At 39.1% G+C, this 23195-nt stretch overlaps 1 protein-coding gene across 8 annotated transcripts in view; it reads left to right on the top strand.

Annotated features, from left to right (window-relative positions):
* The window catches only part of IntS10 (integrator complex subunit 10), a 96505-nt gene that overhangs the window by 43459 nt on the left and 29851 nt on the right, over positions 1 to 23195 (top strand). For 2 of the 8 annotated variants that reach the window (XM_070095748.1, XM_070095749.1), the window contains exons 3-8: positions 5312 to 5460; positions 5994 to 6061; positions 7181 to 7308; positions 10559 to 10674; positions 13005 to 13080; positions 16207 to 16337. In XM_070095748.1, the coding sequence (XP_069951849.1) occupies positions 5312 to 5460; positions 5994 to 6061; positions 7181 to 7308; positions 10559 to 10674; positions 13005 to 13080; positions 16207 to 16337 (668 nt within the window). Of the gene's footprint in view, positions 1 to 2818; positions 3041 to 3267; positions 3606 to 4240; positions 4361 to 4538; positions 4699 to 5311; positions 5461 to 5993; positions 6062 to 7180; positions 7309 to 10558; positions 10675 to 13004; positions 13081 to 16206; positions 16338 to 23195 lie in introns of those variants that run through there. The other 6 variants (XM_070095752.1, XM_070095751.1, XM_070095754.1 and 3 more) reach the window with 6 other exon arrangements.

Here is a 23195-nt window from a genome sequence, read left to right on the forward strand (position 1 = left end):
GTTGGTAATCCCCCTTATGTATGCTGGGAGGCAGTTGAACAGTCTCGGGTCCCTGACACTTATTGTATGGTCTCTTAACGTGCTAGTGACACCCCTGCTTTTCATTGGGGGGATGTTGCATCGTCTCCCAAGTCTTTTGCTTTCGTAGTGAGTGATTTTCGTGTGTAAGTTCGGTACTAGTCCCTCTAGGATTTTCCAGGTGTATATAATCATGTATCTCTCCCGCCTGCGTTCCAGGGAATACAGGTTTAGGAACCTCAAGCGCTCCCAGTAATTGAGGTGTTTTATCTCCGTTATGCGCGTCGTGAAGGTTCTCTGTACATTTTCTAGGTCGGCAATTTCACCTGCCTTGAAAGGTGCTGTTAGTGTGCAGCAATATTCCAGCCTAGATAGAACAAGTGACCTGAAGAGTGTCATCATGGGCTTGGCCTCCCTAGTTTTGAAGGTTCTCATTATCCATCCTGTCATTTTTCTAGCAGATGCGATTGATACAATGTTATGGTCCTTGAAGGTGAGATCCTCCAACATGATCACTCCCAGGTCTTTGACGTTGGTGTTTCGCTCTATTTTGTGGCCAGAATTTGTTTTGTACTCTGATGAAGATTTAATTTCCTCATGTTTACCATATCTGAGTAATTGAAATTTCTCATCGTTGAACTTCATATTGTTTTCTGCAGCCCACTGAAAGATTTGGTTGATGTCCGCCTGGAGCCTTGCAGTGTCTGGGAGCATTTCGGGTAAATTTGGTCATTTGTCCCAGGATGCGACGCACACCAGTCGACTAACATCCAGGTACCTAGTTTAGACTGATGGGTGAACAAAGACAGCAGGTGTCTTATGGAAACGCGTCCCTAATATTTTCCAGCCGTACCGGAGGAGATTCGATCTCCGGACCTCAGTGTGTGAGCTGACTGCGCTAGTGATGGAGTTATGGAACATCTATGGGGAAGAGATATTGACCAAAGTTAAGCGATGAATAAAAAAAGAAACAAGTTCCCAAGTAAGCCATGTGATCCCTTCCTTGTCAAGCCCAACCAGAGCCGGACATTCACACTCTAACCTGAGTTCAGAAACCGGCTGTTTAAAACTGTTATAGATATATCCGCAAAGTGGGAAAATTGAGCTGATGAATGGTGCACTTCCTGTGAAGCTAATATTCAAAATCAAATTCTCATTTATGCAGTACAAAGATAATGTAGTTTGTATGTAATAAAAATTGGCACAAAAGGAAACCACTTATGTAATGCCTTTCGGCCAAACTAATACCAGTACTTAAAGACTACTTAGGATATGCACCACATGCTGGGTCACTTCATGGACAAGAACCGGGCCGGGACTATGCCAGTGAACTACTTGGAACTTGAACTCAAACCGCATGGTATTGGCCTTCTTTTGTGCCTGACTAGACGTAGATTATTGAGTATGATTTCTTAAATGTACAAAAGCAGAAGTATTTAAATGAACAACAGTACAATTTTTAAAGTATGCATTAATATTTAAAACAGATTAAATGATTTCCAGTTAAGTAGGATTTCTTAAACTAAATGGTTATCTATGACCGTAATTTTTTAAAGGGTGAACCGGTAAGCCAGCGGAATGCCTCCGTGAGATGAGCAAAAAGTCCAACGGCGGTTCATCATCTGACTAAGACCTGCGTCAGGAAACACTTGTCCTGTTTCCTGACAAACATTACCTTACCTAACCTAACCTAACCTAGGATTTCTTAAACAGTTAACCATATTATATGCACAATGAGAAACGTAGCTAATACACGAAAGGTACTATTTTAAAAGTATGATTTGTTGTTACAAACTGATTCACTGTCTTCAGTTGTGTGGAGTGATTAAATAGATGAAGATACAGGAAGTTAGTTATAGTAGAAATATAATGGAACAAGATGAGTAATTAATTTTCTATGGGAGTTGGTGACGAGCTTCGCAGAGAGCACGGTGAACATTTGTCCAGCCCAAAGTGAGAAGATAAGATAAGATAAGATAAGATTTTGTTCGGATTTTTAACCCCGGAGGGTTAGCCACCCAGGATAACCCAAGAAAGTCAGTGCGTCATCGAGGACTGTCTAACTTATTTCCATTGGGGTCCTTAATCTTGTCCCCCAGGATGCGACCCACACCAGTCGACTAACACCCAGGTACCTATTTGCTGCTAGGTGAACAGGACAATAGGTGTAAGGAAACGTGTCGGAATTTCCACCCGCCGGGAATCGAACCCGGGCCCTCCGTGTGTGAAGCGGGAGCTTTAGCCACCAGACCACCGGGCCACCAAGATATCCATACGCCAAGGCTTGCCTGGCAAAGAAATCTCTAAAGCTGGGCAATGAAGAAAATGGGGAAAGATTTTCCTTTGCAAAATAAGTAGGAACAAAAGTTCACAGTTAGGCCAGGAGGACACCATTGCCCAAACCCACAGAGCTGGGCTCTAAACTTTAAACCTTTCAGAGACACTTCCATCTAAACTTTACTGGATATGGCAAAACACTTCATTGTTATTGATAAGATCTGAAATGTTGAGGTTGTATCCACAGTTTGCATCGACTGTCACCAAATAAACTGTCATCCTAGAGATTGCTACCCAGCTATAACTAATTTGTTTTTATAAAAAAATAAATTTGTTGAGATTGTATTCCTTACTGTATTCTGTACATCAGCTATACAAAATGACTAATATTCCTTTCTAGTGATGTAACAGCCCAGTGAGGGCTGACATAGAACCATTGTGACCTCTGTAATTCTGTTTTCTTGTGTTACCGGTCATAAGATGAACCACTCAGGTGGCACAACAAACTAAAAACTTCAGCTGAACTCCTTGATTTTAGGAGCCTTCATTCTGGTGAAGAGTTCTCGAGCCAAGGAATTGCAAATTTTTCCCTTTCTTCCAAGGCAACCTGATTACCTCCCGTTGCATAGAATCATTATAACTGTTGATTGTTTAGAACTTTCAGATAAATATAAAAACTTAAGAAAAAGTCAGTTCTTAGGATATTATACGGCTATTGGAAGCCGGTCATCAACTGGTGGATTGTGTAAGTAAGAGGGTTTAGCGCTTAGTTTTGATAATAATATATAAGTAAGTTTATTTAGGCACAGGTACACAGAAGTACAATTATCATACTTAGTGTAAATTAACCAAGTTAACCTCCCCAAAAAGTGTCTTTTTTACATTAAAACATCTCTCGCTGCTCAAGTTTTAAGCGTGGAGATCCACCCTAATAAGTAAGTTTATTCAGGTATACACCAGTACCGTTACATAGATTATCAGACATAGCAACATACGTGTAGAGAACCTAGTATAACCCAAGAAAGTCAAAGTGACTTATTTCCATTGGGGTCCCTCACTTTCTAATATCACTTATTCCCTTCTCTTCATTTTCCTAGATTTGGGATATACTTTAATCCTTGATTTTGAGCAATATATAAAGTCCAGACAGCAGGGGAAGCTACAGCAGAGTACACCTTCCTATGCTGCCCCTTAACTGGAACACAAGCAAAATCTTAAGTCAGCATCAGCGGTCAAGGCGTAAACTTCTGTGACTCTTAACAACCCTCAACACCATCTGTAACAACAACAATAAACACAACACCTTCAAAGTAAGTTTATGTAGGTACAGGTACAAATAAATACAGTTACACAAATTATCATACATCGTAATATATGTGTAAATTACCTAGGATAGCCACAGTGACTTATTTTCGTTAATTGTCATATAATAGGCGTTTATTTTTCTGTATAATGCATAAAGGACAAGATTCTGTATAATTCCCCCTCAAGGGAGGTTCCTTGTCGCTGGTGAAGGGCTCTTGATCTAGGGAATTGGATCTGTGCTCCGGTTCCCTGAATTGAGCCTGAATACCTTGCATCCCCTCACATGCACTGTATAATCTTACGGGTTTAGAGCTTCCCTGTGATTATAATAATAATCTGTATAATTCAGATGATTAGAATAAAAAAAAATGGGTTTAGGGGCAATCAGGAGTTATTGTCATCACCACTCCCTACATTGTATCTTAATTAAATGATATATATTAATGTGAACTAAATTAATACATTCATTTTGTCATTTTTAAAATTTCATACTCCATGAAATGAGAAGGACCCAAGTGGAAATACATCTCTTTTGACTTATCCTGGGTTCTCTACACATATGTTGCTATGTATGATAATCTATGTAACCGTATTTGTGTATACCTGAATAAACTTACTAACGTAATTTCCTTTTCAACAGCAAGTCTACTCCTACTGCCTATTTTTTAATCACAACTACCCTACAATTTGACGAAATAACTGATGTTGTTCTGCCACTCATTGCCTATAATTATGTGCTAGGACTAAAGTTAAGTAGTATGTAAGTTTCAGGATTAGTTTGTCTAAAATGCTTTACATATTAAGTTGTTTTCTTTTGTGTATGCAATGTATCAAATAAATTTTGTGTCAGGTGTATCAGCTTTGTAATCGAAATAAACTCATTATAACATCTATGTATGCTTTGTAGAACTAAATATTTTTTTTTATTTTTCGAACAGTACTGATCTTTGTGGCCAATCAGCAAATGTAAATGAAAATAAATTACTTCTTGTAAACTAAGGCACACCAGTCCTGTATGTGCTAAGGTTTGCATCTACTACTTGGTAGAAGTCTGGCATCAGTTTACAAAGCATATAGTGTATGTACACTACAGAATAAGTAAGTGTTTCTTCTGGAAATTATTATTTTGAGAGATTTCAGCAAAAATTGTACATTTAATTTGGTTGCTGAATATATCTGAATTAATCAATCAATGCTTAGTACTGTGTTGTATCACACAACATTCAGGTACTATTGGCAGAGTAATGTTATGTTAGGTTATTTTAGGTCGGGTTAGGTGCCTAGATGTCGGCTGACTGTTGTGAGTCGCAATCTAAGAAAGAGAACCTAAATAAAATTTACTTCACTAAAGAACCTTAATGGAAATAAACCAGGCTGAGTAGTTTTTTTGGGTTATCCTAGTTTACTAACCCTCCAGGTCAATAATCTGAATGCAGTCTTCCACTTTCCTTATATCAAACATGATTACATCTCATTTTCCAGATATCCTATGACCCCTATGGGTTTAATGATCCTTTATGAGTATAATAATTCTACATTTTAAACTTAATGATTAGAATTTTCATAAAATCATTATATATAAAGGAGTGATATTTATGATGATTTAACCTAGAATACCCCTGAATTTCCTCAAAAGGATTTAAATATATTATGGTCTCCATTTTGTATATTCATACTAGATACTATATTCAAGAAGAAAATATTTTTGCAGTAATGTCACCAGATGAGGAACTGAGTCATCTCTCTGATGAAGAATATCTGATATTTCGGGCCAAGGAGCAGCAAAAAAAAGATCCATGTGCAGCCAAATGCTGGATGATAACGGCTCAAGCACTGTTTCCAAAGAACTTTGGAATTCAGGTGAGTTGTATACCATTTGATTAAATATGTACAGCCTGGCTCCTTACACAGCCTATATACTACATCATTTATCAACCTAATATCTGATACCTAATATGTACATTTAAGAACATAAGAATGTAGGAACACTGCAGAAGGCCTACTGGCCCATGCGAGGCAGGTCCTTATCAAAACGACATCTACCTAAAGCTACTCAAGAAATAACTCCCGTACCCCTTGACACCAATCAAACCCAGCCCCTCCCACTCATATATTTGTCCAGTCTCTTCTTAAAGCTACCCAAGGTCCTAGCCTCTATCACATGTATCACATTTATACATCCATACCAGTAGAATATTAACAATAAGGGGTATTTTGTATTACATATATGAAAGAACAAAAAGACAAAGAAGAAAATGTATAAACAGTACTGTACTGTATAATGTAGGAATGCTTTGGAGCATTTCTTTGTGTTACCCCACTGACAGATGTTTATTAATTGCCTTTTATGGTAATTGTAATCTCCAAGTGGGCTTTTTCTTTTCACTGGACAGTTTGAGGTATACCAGATTGAGAAGGCTGCTAAAAATGTGAAAGAAGCAGCAAAATGCCTTGGTGTATTGTAAGTATTCCAGTACCCTGCTGTAAGTACTGTACTCTATTCTTATCCTCCAGCTGTAAGCAATGTTCTCTACTGTATTCTGATTCCCTGCTGTAAGCACTGTATTGTAATATGTACTCTGCTATAAGTTCTTGTTCTTTTATCCTTCTGTAAATATTTTGGTATCTTTCTGTATATATAGTGAATTTGATACAAATATTTGAATTTGAATTATGCATTGTGCTGTAAAAAAATCTTAAAAAGTTTCATACAGGATGAGGACTGTTCTTAGGACACACTTCTTATTCACTAATAGTCTAAGTGTCATGAATATAATATAAAACAAAATAGCATTTTTCTTATTCATTTTTTTTTTAACATGTCTGCCATTTCCCTTCGAGGCAGGGTGACCCAAAAAGAAAGAAAAGCCCAAAAAAGAAAGAAAAAACTTTCATCACCATTCAGCACTTTCACCATCACTCATACATAATCACTGTCTTTGCTTGCAGAGGCCCTCAGATACATGTTAGACGTCCCCCCAAACTGCCAATATCCTAAACCCTTCCTTCAAAGTGCAGGCATTGTACTTCCCATTTCCAGGACTCAAGTCCAGTAACTGGTTACCCTGAATCCCTTCCTATATTTTTAAAATGGTTAAACTTATGTATGTTTTAAGTCAAATACAACCTCTCTTCACTTAGTGATGTACTTATTGACTGTCAACTTGGACTTACAATAGGCTCTGTGACCAATATGCATATCAATAAAATGTATATTAGAGCTGATTTCCTTTATTTGTATTATTACAATATACAGTACACTACTGTATAAACATTTCAGAATATACAAAAAATTTTATAAATGGTGCAAAGGTGACATTAAAAAAATATCAAAGATGGTTGACACAAACCCACTACCATTATAGTATGTTCCTCACTTAGCAATGAATTCATTTAATGACGTGGTCTTAGGAATGGAATTCTGTCGTTAAGTGAGGAGAGGCTGTAGTTGTCTTATTTCTTACGAAGTAAGCCTAGTTTAACTGCATATATTATCCTATTTTTTTTTATCCTTGGTGAGTAGATGATAATAGTTCATTTATTATTCAGGTCTGTAATGAGAGTTGTTTTCTATCATCAGATTAAGAGAGTTTGCCCCTGAGCCAGTGCTGTGGCGAGAAGTAGATACCATCATGTCAGCTTTACGCCAAAGCACTCCTGACTCTCAGACGTCATTCCTTACTTATCTATTCAACATGCTTCCTAAAGGTGAGATTCTCAGTGTGTTGTAATAATCTATATCTTTATATCATTTGAGTGTAAAATAAAATTAAGAATACCCATATCCTTGAAAATTAGTTGTTTTTTCACACTGGGTGTCTCCCACTGAGGCAGGGTGACTCAGAAAGGAAAACAAAAAGGTTTTCTTTTTACATGTAGTAATTTACACATGTGGTTGCTGTCTGGCAACTTCCTACCTATAGTTTTGTATCCTTATAATTTTTTAAGACAATTGAGATATCTTGCTGTCATAAAGGCAACAACTGTCCTTTGTTTCTCTTAAATATTTGTAGCCATGGAAAGTGAGGCATAATTTGACTTCTCATAGATGATTTCGGTTATGTAGAACACTATTTCGTAATTTTGTTTGAAGTTAGGAAAGTTTTTTTTTCTTTGTATAACAGTGGGACAAACAAGATTGTAAAAATTATAGGGGAACATGTTTACTGAGTTCTAGGTAGTAGGATGGTAGACAGCAACCGCCCAGGGAGGTACTACCATCCTGCCAAGTGAATGTAAAACAAAAGCCTGTAATTGTTTTACATGATGGTAGGATTGCTTGTGTCTTTTGTCTGTCTCATAAATATGCAAGATTACAGGTATGTCTTGCTACTCCTACTTATACTAAGGTCACACTACACATACATGTACAAGCATATACATGTATATACACACTCCGCTGGGTTTTCTTCTGTTTTCTTTCTAGTTCTTGTTCTTGTTTATTTCCTCTTACCTCCATGGGTAAGTGGAACAGAATTCTTCCTCCGTAAGCCATGCATGTTGTAAGAGACGACTGAAATGCTGGGAGCAAGGGGCAAGTAACCTCTTCTCCTGTATATATTACTAAATTTAAAAAGAGAAACTTTCGTTTTTCTTTTTGGGCCACCCTGCCTTGGTGGGATATGGCCGGTTTGTGGAAAAAAAATGTTTACTGAGTATACCAAGTAAAGTGTACGGTAGGGTTATTATTGAAAGAATTAGAGGTAAGACAGAGGGTAGGATTGCAGATGAGCAAGGAGGCTTTAGAGTGGGTAGGGGATGTGTAGATCAAGTGAAGCATATATGTGAACAGTATTTAGATAAAGGTAGGGAAGTTTTTATTGCCTTTATGGATTTAGAAAAGGCATATGATAGAGTGGATAGTGGAGCAATGTGGCAGGTGTTGCAAGTGTATGGAATAGGTAGTAAGTTAGTGTGTAGGAGAGAGGGAGATTACTTCCCGGTAAAAGTAGGTCTTAGACAGGGATGTGTAATGTCATCATGGTTGTTTAATATACGTATTTATAGATGGAGTTGTGAAAGAAGTAAATGCTAGGGTGTTTGGGAGAGGGGTGGGATTAAATTATGAGGAAATCAAGTACAAAATGGGAGTTGACACAGTTATTTTATGCTGATGATACTGTGCTTATGGGAGATTCTAAAGAAATGTTGCAAAGGTTAGTAGACGAGTTTGGGAGGGTGTGTAAAGGTAGAAAGTTGAAAGTGAACATAGATAAGAGTAAAGTGATGAGGGTATCAAATGATTTAGATAAAGAAAAATTGGATATCACATTGGAGAGAGGGAGTATGGAAGAAGTAAATATTTTCAGATATTTGGGAGTTGATTTGTCATTGGATGGGTTAATGAAGGATGAGGTTAACCATAGATTTGATGAAGGAATAAAAGGTGAGTGGTGTGTTGAGGTATCTGTGGAGACAAAGATGTTATCTATGGAGGCAAAGAAGGGAATGTATGAAAGTACGTATAGTGGTACCAGCACTCATATATGAGTGTGAAGCTTGGGTTGTAAATGCTGCAGCGAGGAGGCGGCTGGAGGTAGTGGAAATGTCTTGTCTAAGGGCAATGTGTGGTGTAAATATTATACAGAGAATTCAGAGTGTGGAAATTAGGAGGAGGTGTGGAATTACTAAAAGTATTAAATCAGAGGGCTGAAGAGAGGTTGTTGAGGTGGTTGGTCATTTAGAGAGAATGGATCAAAGTAGAATGACTTGGAGAGCGTATAAATCTGTAGCGGAATGAAGGAGGGGTAGGGGTCGTCCTCCAAAAGGTTGGAGGGAGGGGGTAAAGGAGGTTTTGTGGGTGAGGGGCTTGGACTTCCAGCAAGCGTGTGTGAGCATGTTAGGAGTAAATGGAGACGAATGGTTTTTGGGACTTGACGAGCTGTTGGAGTGTGAGCAGGGCAATAGTTAGTGAAGGGATTCTGGGAAACTGGTTATTATAGATTTAGCTGGACTTGAGTCCTGGAAATGGGAAGTATAATGCCTGCACTTTAAAGGAGGGGTCTGGGATATTGACAGTTTGGAGGGACTTCTAAACTGTTGTATCTGAGTGCCTGTGCAAAGACAGTGATTATGTGTGAGTGAGGTGAAAGTGTTGAATGATGATGAAAGTATTTTCTTTTTGGGGATTTTCTTTCTTTTTGGGTAACTCTGTCTCGGTGGGAGACGGCCTACTTGTTGAAAAAAAAAAAAAAAGGTGGCAATAACAAAACAGTACAGTATTTATAATGCCAGAGATTATTGGGATCTGTCTGTGCTGTAATACTAAGGTTAGTGAATATCAAGACTATTTAACTAGCCAGTTAAGTAGCCCATATTTAAATTTCATATCTGTTTTAGTACTGGGCATAATAGATAATTTTTTAATAAATTAACTTGTGTGGCAAAGATGAATCAGAGTTTTAATTTCAAAAATGCAATAATTCTGTGTACTCTGTAGAAGTCTTAATCCTTAGGAAGGAGCAAAGTTGACTTATGATATTCAACCCTCACTTATGCTTGAAGAATGACATAATAAAGGAAAGAGAACCAGGTCATTGTTTATGTCTTACAGGGCCTGGCTGCTGCTTTCAGAGGCTGAAGTTTTCTTTTGTGGTCATTCTTATGTGTAATGATGTTTCAACTCTATAGTGTAGTCGGAGATATATGTGCACGATTTTCCCACTTATAGGTACAGAATACATAACATTTTTATAAAATTCATCCATGTTTACAGAACCGGTGCTTTTGCTATTAAAGTATCTCCTCAGGTATTACATGTTGATTTGAAACTTTTTATCAAGAATGTAAAACCAACACCCTGTTCATTGTCCTCTCATATATTGGACTAGAATTTGGTCATTAATACACTATACAAGACTCATTCACATGTACATATATGCTAATTCATTTCATGAATGATTTTTTTTTTTGCTTTGTTTGCATATAGGTGTATTACTATAAATTCTACTATTTGCAGATGTTCAGTTGGCAATGGTATTGTCGGCAGCAGAGCGTTCTCAAGATACCATGACTCGTTGTCGTCTCATGCTCCTCCTGACCACCACCTTTCCTGAGACCACTGCCCACCATGGGGTATGTTCTTATAGACTTTGCTACAGAAGGCAATACCATCACTTGTGCCAAACCTTTTATTTTAAGCTACCTACTTCTTGCCCTGAAATCCTGAATAGGTATACAGTGGACCCCCGGTTAACGATATTTTTTCACTCCAGAAGTGTGTTCAGGTGCCAGTACTGACCGAATTTGTTCCCATAAGGAATATTGTGAATTAGATTAGTCCATTTCAGACCCCCAAACATACACGTACAAACGCACTTACATAATTGGTCGCATTCGGAGGTGATCGTTATGCGGGGGTCCACTGTATGAGCCGCAGTCCTTCTAAGGTAATCACGTATGATACAGTACAGTGTCTTAATTGGTCCACTCTGATTAAGTTGCTTGCACTGTACAACAAGACTTGGATGTACTGCATGTTACCAAACTCATGGTGCTATGTTCATCATTCTCCTGGGTTTGTTTTATGAATCAGTACAACATGGACATAGCACTGTGAATCTGGTAACACACAATACATCCAGGCCTCATTGTATAATGCAAGCAACTTAATCAGAATGTACTGTATCATATGTGGTTACCTTGGAAGAACTGCAACTCTTATACCTATTCAGCAAGATGTAGGTTGCTTAAAATAAAAGGTTATGCACAAGTGACTGTATTTCCTTCTGTGGCAAAGTCTATAGGCATGAGTTAGGCATCAACTTTGTGCTGTAAGATGGGTGGTAGTTACAGGAGTTGCTGTTGAATGTAAAACTCCTGGTGATGGTGTTAGTTATGTCCATTGGAGTGACTTCTTATGTCGTTCTTAACTCTGGGTTGAAAAATTATTGATATAGATTTTTAATTTTGATTTTTAAAGTGGTTGACTGGTGAGCCAGTGGAAGGCTTCTATCAGATGATCAAAAGCTCCAGTGGCGGGTCATCATATGACTAAGACTCGCATCAGGAAACACTTGTCCTGTTTCCTGAGGATTCTTACCTAACTTAATCTAATTCTTGGGGAGAAGATGGGGTGTGATGCATGTTTCTTGCTTACTCGGTGTACAGTGGACCAGACCTGGCTTCTTGGTGTGTCCTTTGTAAGAGTGGAAACACAGCCTCACTAAGTCACACCTGACTTGTCTGATTGTAGTCCTTGCCTCAGCCTGACAATGTTGATATTTTAAAAGGTGTTGCATTCTGGGCTCTTTATCAAAAATCCTCTAAAATCTATTACCTGAGTGTTTTGTGGCATTCTTTTGTCCACTAGGAACATTATAATTTTGTGGAACTCTTGAGGTCTTAGGATATAAACATGTAAATAGTTCATTATCATTGTAACTTGTTCAGCTATCAAAACTTCATGACCCAGTCCCTGGAGGCACATTATGTACCTCTGTAATATTTTGATTACCTCCCACAGGATGGGTATGGGGTGTATAATAAAGATATCAAACTAACTGAATATATGAAGAATGGGTATACTAATTGAAAACTGCTGCATTAGTGAAATTCTGTAAAGCAGAGCAGTAAAGTGGGGCCCACCTGTACTTTGACACATCATACACTTGGGGAATTTGCTTTCTGTTAACCTCATGTGGTATCCTCACCAGTGATTTAAACAACCTTCCATTGCTTAAGGATATTTGAAGGAATACTGAAAATACACTGGAAATTAATTTGCTGTTTGAAGTTCCATATCTACAGTAGTAAGGTGATTACACTGAGGAAAAGAATGAGTATGGCCTTAGTAGCATATAGAAATATAAAAATACTATAGAAGGTAATAATAGATAAAACATGTTAAAAGTAAGAAAAAATTAAAAACAATGAATGGAAAGCATTGTTCACTAACCCTTAAACTGTCCAAATGTAGATCTACGTTCGCTCGTGTAATGCTCCGAACGTAGATCTGTGTTTGATTTTACACGCTTTTTTATGTAAAAAAAAAATGTAGATCTACATTCGGAGCGCTATGTGAGCGAACGTAGATCTATGTTTGGACAGTTTAAGGGTTAAATAGGCAATGTTTTCAGGCAAAATATAAAGAAGACCAGGAAGTGAGAATGTAACTGAAAAACCATCAGTATGATCAAGTAAATACTTTTTTTTTTTTTTTACCCCCCTCCCCAAGTGATTCTTCCATGAGCAACTGCAATCAACTGTGTCTTACATGTGTTTTCAGGATTAGTGTGTACCATTCTTAAGTAGATATTTAAAAACTCATTACTGTAGTACAGTACAGTACTTGGAATTTGGCAAAGCATTATGCTTAAAAAAAATGTGGATCAGAAACCTAAGACATTGCAAAAAAATAAAAAAATTGAAACTGAATTGCATCTGAATGCGGTATTATTTTACAGTTACAGTTGGTGGAGAGTTTACTTGCTGCTGAGAAACATTGCCCAGGACCACTTAACCCATTCAGACGAATGCTTGGTGAGTCATTTTGTTGTGTTTTGGAAATACTGTGCAGTAGATGCCTAGACTTAAGATTGTTTGATTTCTTTTTATCATTTGCACTTACAGTTGGGGCATTGTGGCCTCCAGTCTTCAGATACAATCATTGTAAATCTTCTTTCAACAAGCCTGCAACATTAACACCCCTCCTTCAGAGTGCAGGCACTGTACTTCCCATCTCCAGGACTCAAGTCAGGCCTGCCGGTTTCCCTGAACCCCTTCATAAATGTTACTTTGCTCACACTCCAACAGCACGTCAAGTATTAAAAACCATTTGTCTCCATTCACTCCTATCAAACACGCTCACGCATGCCTGCTGGAAGTCCAAGCCCCTCACACACAAAACCTCCTTTACCCCCTCCCTCCAACCTTTCCTAGGCCGACCCCTACCCCGCCTTCCTTCCACTACAGACTGATACACTCTTGAAGTCATTCTGTTTCGCTCCATTCTCTCTACATGTCCGAACCATCTCAACAACCCTTCCTCAGCCCTCTGGACAACAGTTTTGGTAATCCCGCACCTCCTCCTAACTTCCAAACTACGAATTCTTTGCATTATATTCACACCACACATTGCCCTCAGGCATGACATCTCCACTGCCTCCAGCCTTCTCCTTGCTGCAACATTCATCACCCATGCTTCACACCCATATAAGAGCGTTGGTAAAACTATACTCTCATACATTCCCCTCTGCCTCCAAGGACAAAGTTCTTTGTCTCCACAGACTCCTAAGTGCACCACTCACCCTTTTCCCCTCATCAATTCTATGATTCACCTCATCTTTCATAGACCCATCCGCTGACACGTCCACTCCCAAATATCTGAATACATTTCACCTCCTCCATACTCTCTCCCTCCAATCTGATATCCAGTCTTTCTTGAAAAGAATTATAGATAAATTTTTTTCTCAGTTTTTACCATATGCATTGATTTTTTTTTTTTTACATGGTTAGATAAATAAGTTAAGATGTATGTTAAGGTATGTATTTTAACACCCTCCATGGGATGCAACCCACAGCAGTCAGGTAACACCCACATACATACAGGCAAGCCCCACTTAACAGTGCTTTGTTTTACAGCATTTAGCTAATGCAGTGGCTTTCAATTATATCCATTCTTCATTTCTTCAAGACTTCCTACAATAAATATATTCACCACTCACTATAAGCTAAGGATGAAAATATTGTAAAGTGCATGTGAGTGTGTTAGATAGGAGTGAGTGGAGATGAATGGTTTGTGGGACTTGATGAGCTGTTGGAGGGTGAGCAGGGTAATATTTTATGAAGTGATTTAAGGAAACTGGTTAGCTGGACTGGAGTCCTGGAGGTTGGAAGTACAATGCCTGCATTTTAAAGGAGGGGATTGAAATATTTACTATTTGGAGTGACATCTGAACTGTTTTATCTGTGTGCCTCTGCAAAGACAGTGATTATGTGTGAATGATGGTGATAGTGTTTCATTCTTTTTTGGATCACCCTGTCTCGGTGAGAGATGGCCAGCATGTTGAGAAAGAGAGAAGTAATGTGTGTACTGTACATCTATTTTCTAGGCCTACCTCTGTTGCTCACTTAACCTACAATAATGTAAATGTGTTATCTGGCTTTTATATACTGTACATTAAAAAGTGAAAAAGGCTGTTTCACTTTACAGTAATTTTTGCTTTACAGCAGTAGCCCAGAACCTAACCTGCTGTATAAGTGGTGCCCACTTGTACTTCATACTAGGTAAACAGGAGCAGTAGATGTAAGTAAACATGCCCAATGTTTCCACTCATGCTGGGGTTGAACACCAGTCCTTTAATTGTGTGATTTATATAGTGCTGTAGAACTGTTCGTAGTCATAACTATTCACATCTGGTACTTGCTGTGGTTGGGAGGCAGGGAAGGATTGGGCAGTGGTTAGGATACTAGGGGGTCAAGTGTGCTGTCAGGGAGCCTTTTTGGGATGCACTGGCCCTGGGTTCATGGTTGTGGAGTAAGGAGTCTGGTAGGTGGGCTAGGAGATTACGGGAAAAGTCGCAGCTTTTGGCTGGTGGTCATGGTAAAAATGATGGAGAAAAAGTGAGGTGACACCCTCTCTTTCTCTCCCTACCCTGGCTAAGCTTACTGTACTCTACAACAGCTCACCTTTCCTTCCCTTGCAGTTACCTTCATCATTCCTCCCCCACACTATGATATATGCCCAGTACCTAATACCTTTCACTGTTGTCAATGAGAGGGTGAATAAATACATAAAATGTGTTGTTTTTGATAAGACAGGAAAGAGAGTAGAAGGGAGGGAATGTGAGGAAGGAAGGGAAGGGAAAAAATTACAAGGGAATTTGAGGGAAGGGGAAGAAAGAGGGAAGGATGAGAAGATTCATCTGAGTATTATACAGTGTTTTTAAATTTCACTGTTGAAAATAAATGAAGTTAGATGTAGAATATTATGGCTTGGGAAAACATCTCCAATTATAACTTGGCTGTCAATGGGAAAGTGGGTTCCAAGTTCCTAATATTTGAATAAAGAATAATTTTCAGAGACACGGTAGAGCAGTAGGTAGGGCACCTACTGTTTTATTAAAAAATCATAATTAAATGCTGCATTACAGTACTCTGTCTCTGGTACTTCATTATATTTCAGTGACAGTTGATGTCATGTCATTTGGTAACTTTTGTCACCTTACATGTGATGACAATAAAGAGAATTGCCGCCCTGGTCTGATATCACGCCAAGTTTAACATATGGAGAATCGAGCCTCTACTACCCCTTGTGTTGAATGATCCACACGGGTCTAGCACTTTACATAATTGCTACAACAATCCCCCAATTAAGTGGAAGCTTTCATTTTATGTTTGCCATAACCTAACCTCTGGATCTAAATAATTTTTTACTGTATGTACTTCCATTCTCTGTAAGTTAACAATATTGATTCTGTGGTATCTGGTGTTGATGACTACTCTGTGTAAGAAATGCTCAGCAATAAATGCTTTGCATAACAGTACTTAATCTCATTATGGCTTTTAATTAATGGTTGTGTTTTTTGGCCAGTGTTCTTTGTTGAATTGTACCCATTTATTTTTTGCTAATCTTGTTATAAAATGCACATTTCAAACTCCTTTCAGTGTGTGATTTGTTACCAAGATTGTTACAAACTCATGGGTTGGAGGTGCGTCCTAAGACACTCTATAGTCTTCTCTCTAGAGCAATAGAGTTTTATGTAGCTTATGTCACCACTCCACCTAAAATCATGCAGGTTAGTAAAGGGGAGAGCATACTGTATTGCATTTATTGCTAAAGTCATTTATTAAGTGAATTAGGAAAATATCTTTATCGTCTTATATTTCTGACTTTTCTCTCTGTGAAAGATTATCTCCAGGCAGTCCTGTTTAAACATGTCTTTCTGGTTTGTTCCATTCTCTTTGTTGCCATCGTAGAATTTTTCCTGCATGTCTGTTTTCATATTTTCCTTCCACAAATTTGGTTGACTCCCATGATCTTTGAATCATTATGAACCTAACTCTTATAAATTCTTCTTGCAGTCATATCAGCAATACCATCCGACTTACTACCGAGCTTGGTTCCAACCAACCGGTCGTAAGTCAAAATGAACGCAAGTTGAGCCTTAGAAAATTGCTGACATACTGGGTAGGGCATAATGGCAAACCTTTACTATACAGTGGACCCCCGGTTAACGATTTTAATCCGTGCAAGAGGGATAATTGTTATGCGAAATAATCGTTATGCGAATGAATTTTCCCCATAAGAAATAATGGAAATAAAATTAATCCGTGCAAGACGCCCAAAAGTATGAAAAAAATTTTTTTTTACCACATGAAATGTTAATTTTAATACACACAAACTGAAAAAGGCATGCACAATTAAATGACACTTACTTTTATTGAAGATCTGGTGATGATTGATGGGATGGGAGGAGGGGAGAGCATTATCTTCTTACTGTTTAGAAGGGGAATCCCCTTCCATTAGGACTTGAGGTAGTAAGTCCTTTTCTGGGGTTACTTCCCTTCTTTTTTTAATGCCACTAGGGCCAGCTTCAGAGTCACTGGACTTCTTTCGCACAAGATATCTGTCCATAGTGGCCTGTACCTCTCGTTCCTTTATGACTTGCCTAAAGTGTTTCACAACATTGTCAGTGTAATAATCACCAGCACGGCTTGCAATAGCTGTGTGAGGGTGATTTTCATCCATGAAGGTTTGCACTTCAAGCCACTTAGCACAGATTTCCTTTATCTTTGTAGTAGGCAACTTCTTCAATTTCTCTCTCCCCTCCTCTGAACCAGTTTCCCCAGGTCTAGCCTCTTGCTCTTGAAGTTGATCTATCAGCTCATCAGTGGTTAGTTCTTCATTGTCCTCCTCCACCAACTCTTCCACATCCTCCCCACTAACCTCCAACCCCAAGGACTTTCCCAATGCCACAATGGATTCCTCAACTGGCACAGGATTCTCAGGGTTAGCCTCAAACCCTTCAAAATCCCTTTTGTCTACACATTCTGGCCACAGTTTCTTCCAAGCAGAGTTCAAGGTCCTCTTAGTCACTTCCTCCCAAGCCTTACCTATAAGGTTTACACAATTGAGGATATTAAAGTGATCTCTCCAAAACTCTCTTAGAGTCAGTTGAGTTTCTGAGGTCATTACAAAGCACCTTTCAAACAGAGCTTTTGTGTACAGTTTCTTGAAGTTTGCAATAACCTGCTGGTCCATGGGCTGCAGGAGAGGCGTGGTATTAGGAGGCAAAAACTTCACCTTAATGAAGCTCATGTCCCCATAAAGTCGCTCTGCCACGTCTGTAGGATGACCAGGGGCATTGTCTAACACCAGGAGGCACTTAAGTTCTAATTTCTTTTCAGTTAGGTAATTTTTCACATTGGGGGCAAATGCATGGTGTAACCAGTTATAGAAAAATTCCCTAGTGACCCATGCCTTACTGTTTGCCCTCCACAGCACACACAAATTATCCTTGAGGACATTCTTTTGCCTGAACGCTCTGGGAGTTTCAGAGTGATACACTAATAAAGGCTTCACTTTGCAATCACCAGTAGCATTGGCACACATCAACAAAGTAAGCCTGTCTTTCATAGGCTTATGTCCTGGGAGTGCCTTTTCCTCCTGAGTAATGTAGGTCCTGCTTGGCATTTTCTTCCAGAACAGGCCTGTTTCATCACAATTAAACACTTGTTCAGGTTTCAGTCCTTCAGTTTCTATGTACTCCTTGAATTCCTGCACATATTTTTCAGCCGCTTTGTGGTCCGAACTGGCAGCCTCACCATGCCTTATCACACTATGGATGCCACTACGCTTCTTAAATCTCTCAAACCAACCTTTGCTGGCCTTAAATTCACTCACATCATCACTAGTTGCAGGCATTTTTTTAATTAAATCCTCATGCAACTTCCTAGCCTTTTCACATATGATCGCTTGAGAGATGCTATCTCCTGCTAGCTGTTTTTCATTTATCCACACCAATAAGAGTCTCTCAACATCTTCCATCACTTGCGATCTTTGTTTCGAAAACACAGTTGAACCTTTGGCAAGAACAGCTTCCTTGATTGTCTTTCTGGTGCCCACAATAGTAGCGATGGTTGATTGGGGTTTCTTGTACAGCTTGACTAGGTCGGCTATACGCACTCCACTTTCATACTTATCAATTATCTCTTTCTTCATTTCTATAGTAATTCTTACCCTTTGAGGTGTAGGGTTGGCACTAGAAGCTTTCTTGGGGCCCATGGTCACTTATTTTCCAGAAACAGCACCGAAAATACTGTAATAATACGAAATATTCCGAGTGTATGCTTGGATGTTACCGCGGAGGCTGGCTGGTAAACAATGGGACGGCCGGCACATGTGAGGCTGGCTGAGGGCACATTGGACGCGTCTCGGACGAAAATCGGTAAGCGGGTTTTTAATCGGTATGCGCGGCAAAAATTTTGCGATAAAAGTAATCGGTATGCGGAAAAATCGCTATGTGATGCCATCGTTATGCGGGGGTCCACTGTATAAGGTACCTTTATAGTATCGTATGTTACTTTTTACTAAATACGTACTATTTTACTACTGTACGTGTATCAACATCACAGTTATTGTAATGATTTTATTTTATTGTTTTACTTTTGTATTTCTTTTTTTTACTTTACTTTTTATGCTTTTACTACTGTATTTTATACTGTAAGGTTTAGGAGAAACACTGTATACAACACAAACAGTTGTTTATTTCCGAGAACATTTGTATACAAAACATTGTGTTCGAATTCACTTTGAATGTAAGAAATTTACTGTCCAGGTACATATATACAGTACAGTACAGTTAATACAGTATGATGCTGCTGATAGGGCAGGGTAACTCATAGTGATGCTGCCTGAGTGATGTTGACTGCTACTCGCTGCAATGCGAGTAACAGTCAGCTGTTGTACGGCAGTATGCATCAGCCTGCCCAGCCCTGCTGCTAGACGTATGATCGTAAGTACAAGTGGTCGTATGTCAAGCAGGTCGTAAGTCGGATGGTACTAGTATTTCCATTATCAAATTCCAAAAAAATATTGCTGGTACAGAGTAGAGGTTTTCAGGAATAAACTGGACCACTTTCTGGACTTAGTACCATATCAGCTAGATTGCAATGGCTATGTAGACCTGTGGGCTGGTGGCAACAGTATCCTGGTTGATCAAGAAGTCAACAAGGAAGTTTGGTCTCAAGTCAGGCTGCAAGGGTAGATGAACCATCATAACCAGTCACAAGATGTCATACTTAAGGGACTGAGGATCAGTTCTTTACCCCTTCTTTCTCTAAATGAGTTACATGGGTTTATTTACATAAAATTAATAAATAAACAAATTAATAATAATGATCTGACAAATCCCATCTACAGTACCATATATAACTCCCAGCTGTTTAACCCTTTCAGGGTCCAAGGCCAAAATCTGAAGTCACGCACCAGTGTCCAAGAAATTTTGAAAAAAAAAAAAATTATTTTTTCTTACAGAATTAAAGAGCATATTTTTGTGAAGGTAATAAAACAAAAATAATTAGAATCTGATCAGTACTTACCGAGATACAGTGCCAAGAAGTTTATAGAAAATGATGTGGTGGCGGCAACATCGACGAATTCCACATACGCGTATTATATTATTTTGTTGTTTTAGTTGTTTTTTCTTTTCTTTTCCAATTTTTTTCTATTCCTACTAACATTTGGGGCCTGAGAGACCAATACTGTATATAATTGATATATATATACTCACTGTATTGAACACAATAACTGCACTAAAGTTATTATCATATTATTGTTTACCACTGTTGTTTATTACAATAAACATGCACAAATATTGTATAATACTAATGTTCTATCATATATTTACATATTTACAATCACTGGACATGGTTTTAGAACTGCTGGAGCTTGTGGAACTCCTTGAAACAAGGCACCATGCACAGAGGCACCTTACATTCCTCACACATAAACCGAGTGTCTTTGCGTCTTTGTTGCCGTCGTTTTGTTTGTGCACAGACAATGCATCTCTTCTGAGCAAATTTCTTTTGAGTTGAAGGAAGCTGTATTATGAAATGATCACCTTCTCTCCTCAAACGCTTGGGTATATTGTGATGAATTCGAGGACCATGTTGTATTGCAGGTGTTGTTACCTGGTACTTCATTATGAGTTGTCTGACAACAGACAAACAAAATTCATCATACGGTGGTCTGTTACCAGTCTTTATTTGGTACATATTATATGCATTCAGCATTGAAATGTCCATGAGATGGAAGAAAAGTTTCATGTACCACTTGTAACTCTTACGAACACAGTTAACAAAACCAATCTGCATGTCACACTTGTCAACCAAGCGCATGTTTTGTGTATAATCAATCACTGACACTGGTTTTCGAATACGTTCATTAGTCACTTGATCAACTTTGCCACTGTCTTGCATTTCATTACGGTGAATGGTTGTCAACAATGTGACATCTCGTTTGTCATGCCACCGTAATGCCATGATGTCATTGGCAGTAAACACCTGCACGTCATCACCACGAACACCTGCGTTGAGCCTGGGCATATGTTTACAATTAGAACGCACTGTGCCACACACATCTGTCTTGTTCACTCGCATGAAATCACTGAGTAATGGGCTTGTGTACCAGTTTTCGGTATATAATGTATGGCCCTTACCAAGATAAGGTGCCATCATGTTTCTCACTACGTCACCTGAGATACCCAATAACATCTTGGTATCTTTCAATGTTTTACTACTCGTGTATACAACAATATCCAACACCAGGCCACTGTCACAATCACAGAGTACAAACAATTTTATACCAAAGCGGTTCCTCTTGCTCGGTATATACTGCTTGAATGACAGTCTACCTTTGAACAAAATCAAAGACTCGTCAATTACAAGATTCTTGAATGGATAAAAGTATATCCTGAACTTTTGTTTGAGATACATGAAAACATTTCTAATCTTGTATAACCTGTCACTTCTGTCAGGCCTGATTTTGTCAGAGAAGTGCAACATACATAACAGTAAGATAAACCTGTTCACTGGTATTATTTCACTGAAGGATGGGGTACAAATTAGCCGATCTGTGGACCAGTATGCTTTTATATTATGCTTATAGACGTGAGGCATAAGCATTATTGTTGCAAAAAGCAAATACATTTCTGCAACAGTCGTCTCTTTCCACCTGTGTAGTCTTGACTGTGGTGATAAGATCGTATTTGCCATGGTGTACTGAAAATACTTATTACTTTCCCTGGCAATAATTTCCATCAATGGCTGGTCAAAGAATAATTCAAAGAATTCCAGTTCATTGGCCGTGGTTCCAAGGGGACAGGTAGGTAGAATTCCACTTTGAGAGTCATCAAAGTGGTGAGGGCTGGGAACAAAATTGGGATTTTGCTGCCAATCCCAGATACGGTTTGCTGGTGGATACTGGACATCATAGGCTGGTTGTACGGGTGGTTGTGGTTGTGGCGGGCTGGTGGCTGACGCTCCGCTTTGTCCTTGAACTGACGAGTCAGCAGCGTGGGTCCCCGCGTGGCACAATGAGTCACGCATGGCGGTGCCACTACCACCACCAGCACCACTAACACCATCCACTGATGCCTGTGGCCCATCCATGCCAAGTGTAGCCACATCATCCTCACTATCACTACCTAAAACGGGTGTAGGGCCACGGGATGTACTCCGGGATGTACTCCGTCTCCTGGGCACAGCATAGGGTACACTACCCGAGCGCATGCGGCGGCGAACATACCGACGCTTCACTGGTGAATATGTTTCCTCACTATCACTACTCGAATGATCGTCGAGCGCAATAAAATCACAATCCACGTCAGAATCATCGTCATTATTGAAGTCAGAGGCCTGGCCACGGGAAAATATTAGTTTTCTCTTATGTTTAGGAACACCTGACCGTGAGTCACGAGTGCCCACACCAGAGGTAGAAGGTCGAGGATCGTCGGGGTTTTCTGCACTATTATCGATATCCTGGTCATTATTTTCGGTCACTAACTTATCAAAGCCGTAGAATTCGTCTTCATTTCCACTTCCATCAGTGTCAGAACTATCAGACAGGAAGAGGAGAGTCCCAATTTTCCGGGGAGTGAGAGCTGACTTGCGACGAGGCATGGTGAACAAGGGTGAATGAGCAGGCGTTCCCACAATGCTATGCAGGCGCCTAGATTTTTTGTTTACGGCGCACCCACGGCGCAGACCCATTCTCTCACATGTAGGCCTATGAGCGCTTTCGCGCTAAATTTGACGGCGCTAGAATTTTGGCATAGATCTACGGTTTGGACACTCACCGAAAAGCCGTAGATCTACGGGACGGACCCTGAAAGGGTTAATGTAGTTAGTCTTATTAGGTAATGCTGTATATTGAACTGCAGCTGCCACTTTTCTGACAACATTTGCTTGCAAATCTTCCTGGAGTTCAGTGGCATCTTTCCCTGAATCTCCTATTCACTTTATTTTTGAGTCATCAGCTAATTTACTCTTAATTTGTTATTTTCTAATCATGTCATTAATGTACATTATGAACAGAAGTGAGCCCTAAACTGATCCTTGTGAATTGCCAGTTATTTTAAAATTGATAATACAGA

The sequence above is a fragment of the Cherax quadricarinatus genome, chromosome 51 (assembly GCF_038502225.1).
Source record: "Cherax quadricarinatus isolate ZL_2023a chromosome 51, ASM3850222v1, whole genome shotgun sequence".
NCBI lineage: Eukaryota > Metazoa > Arthropoda > Malacostraca > Decapoda > Parastacidae > Cherax > Cherax quadricarinatus.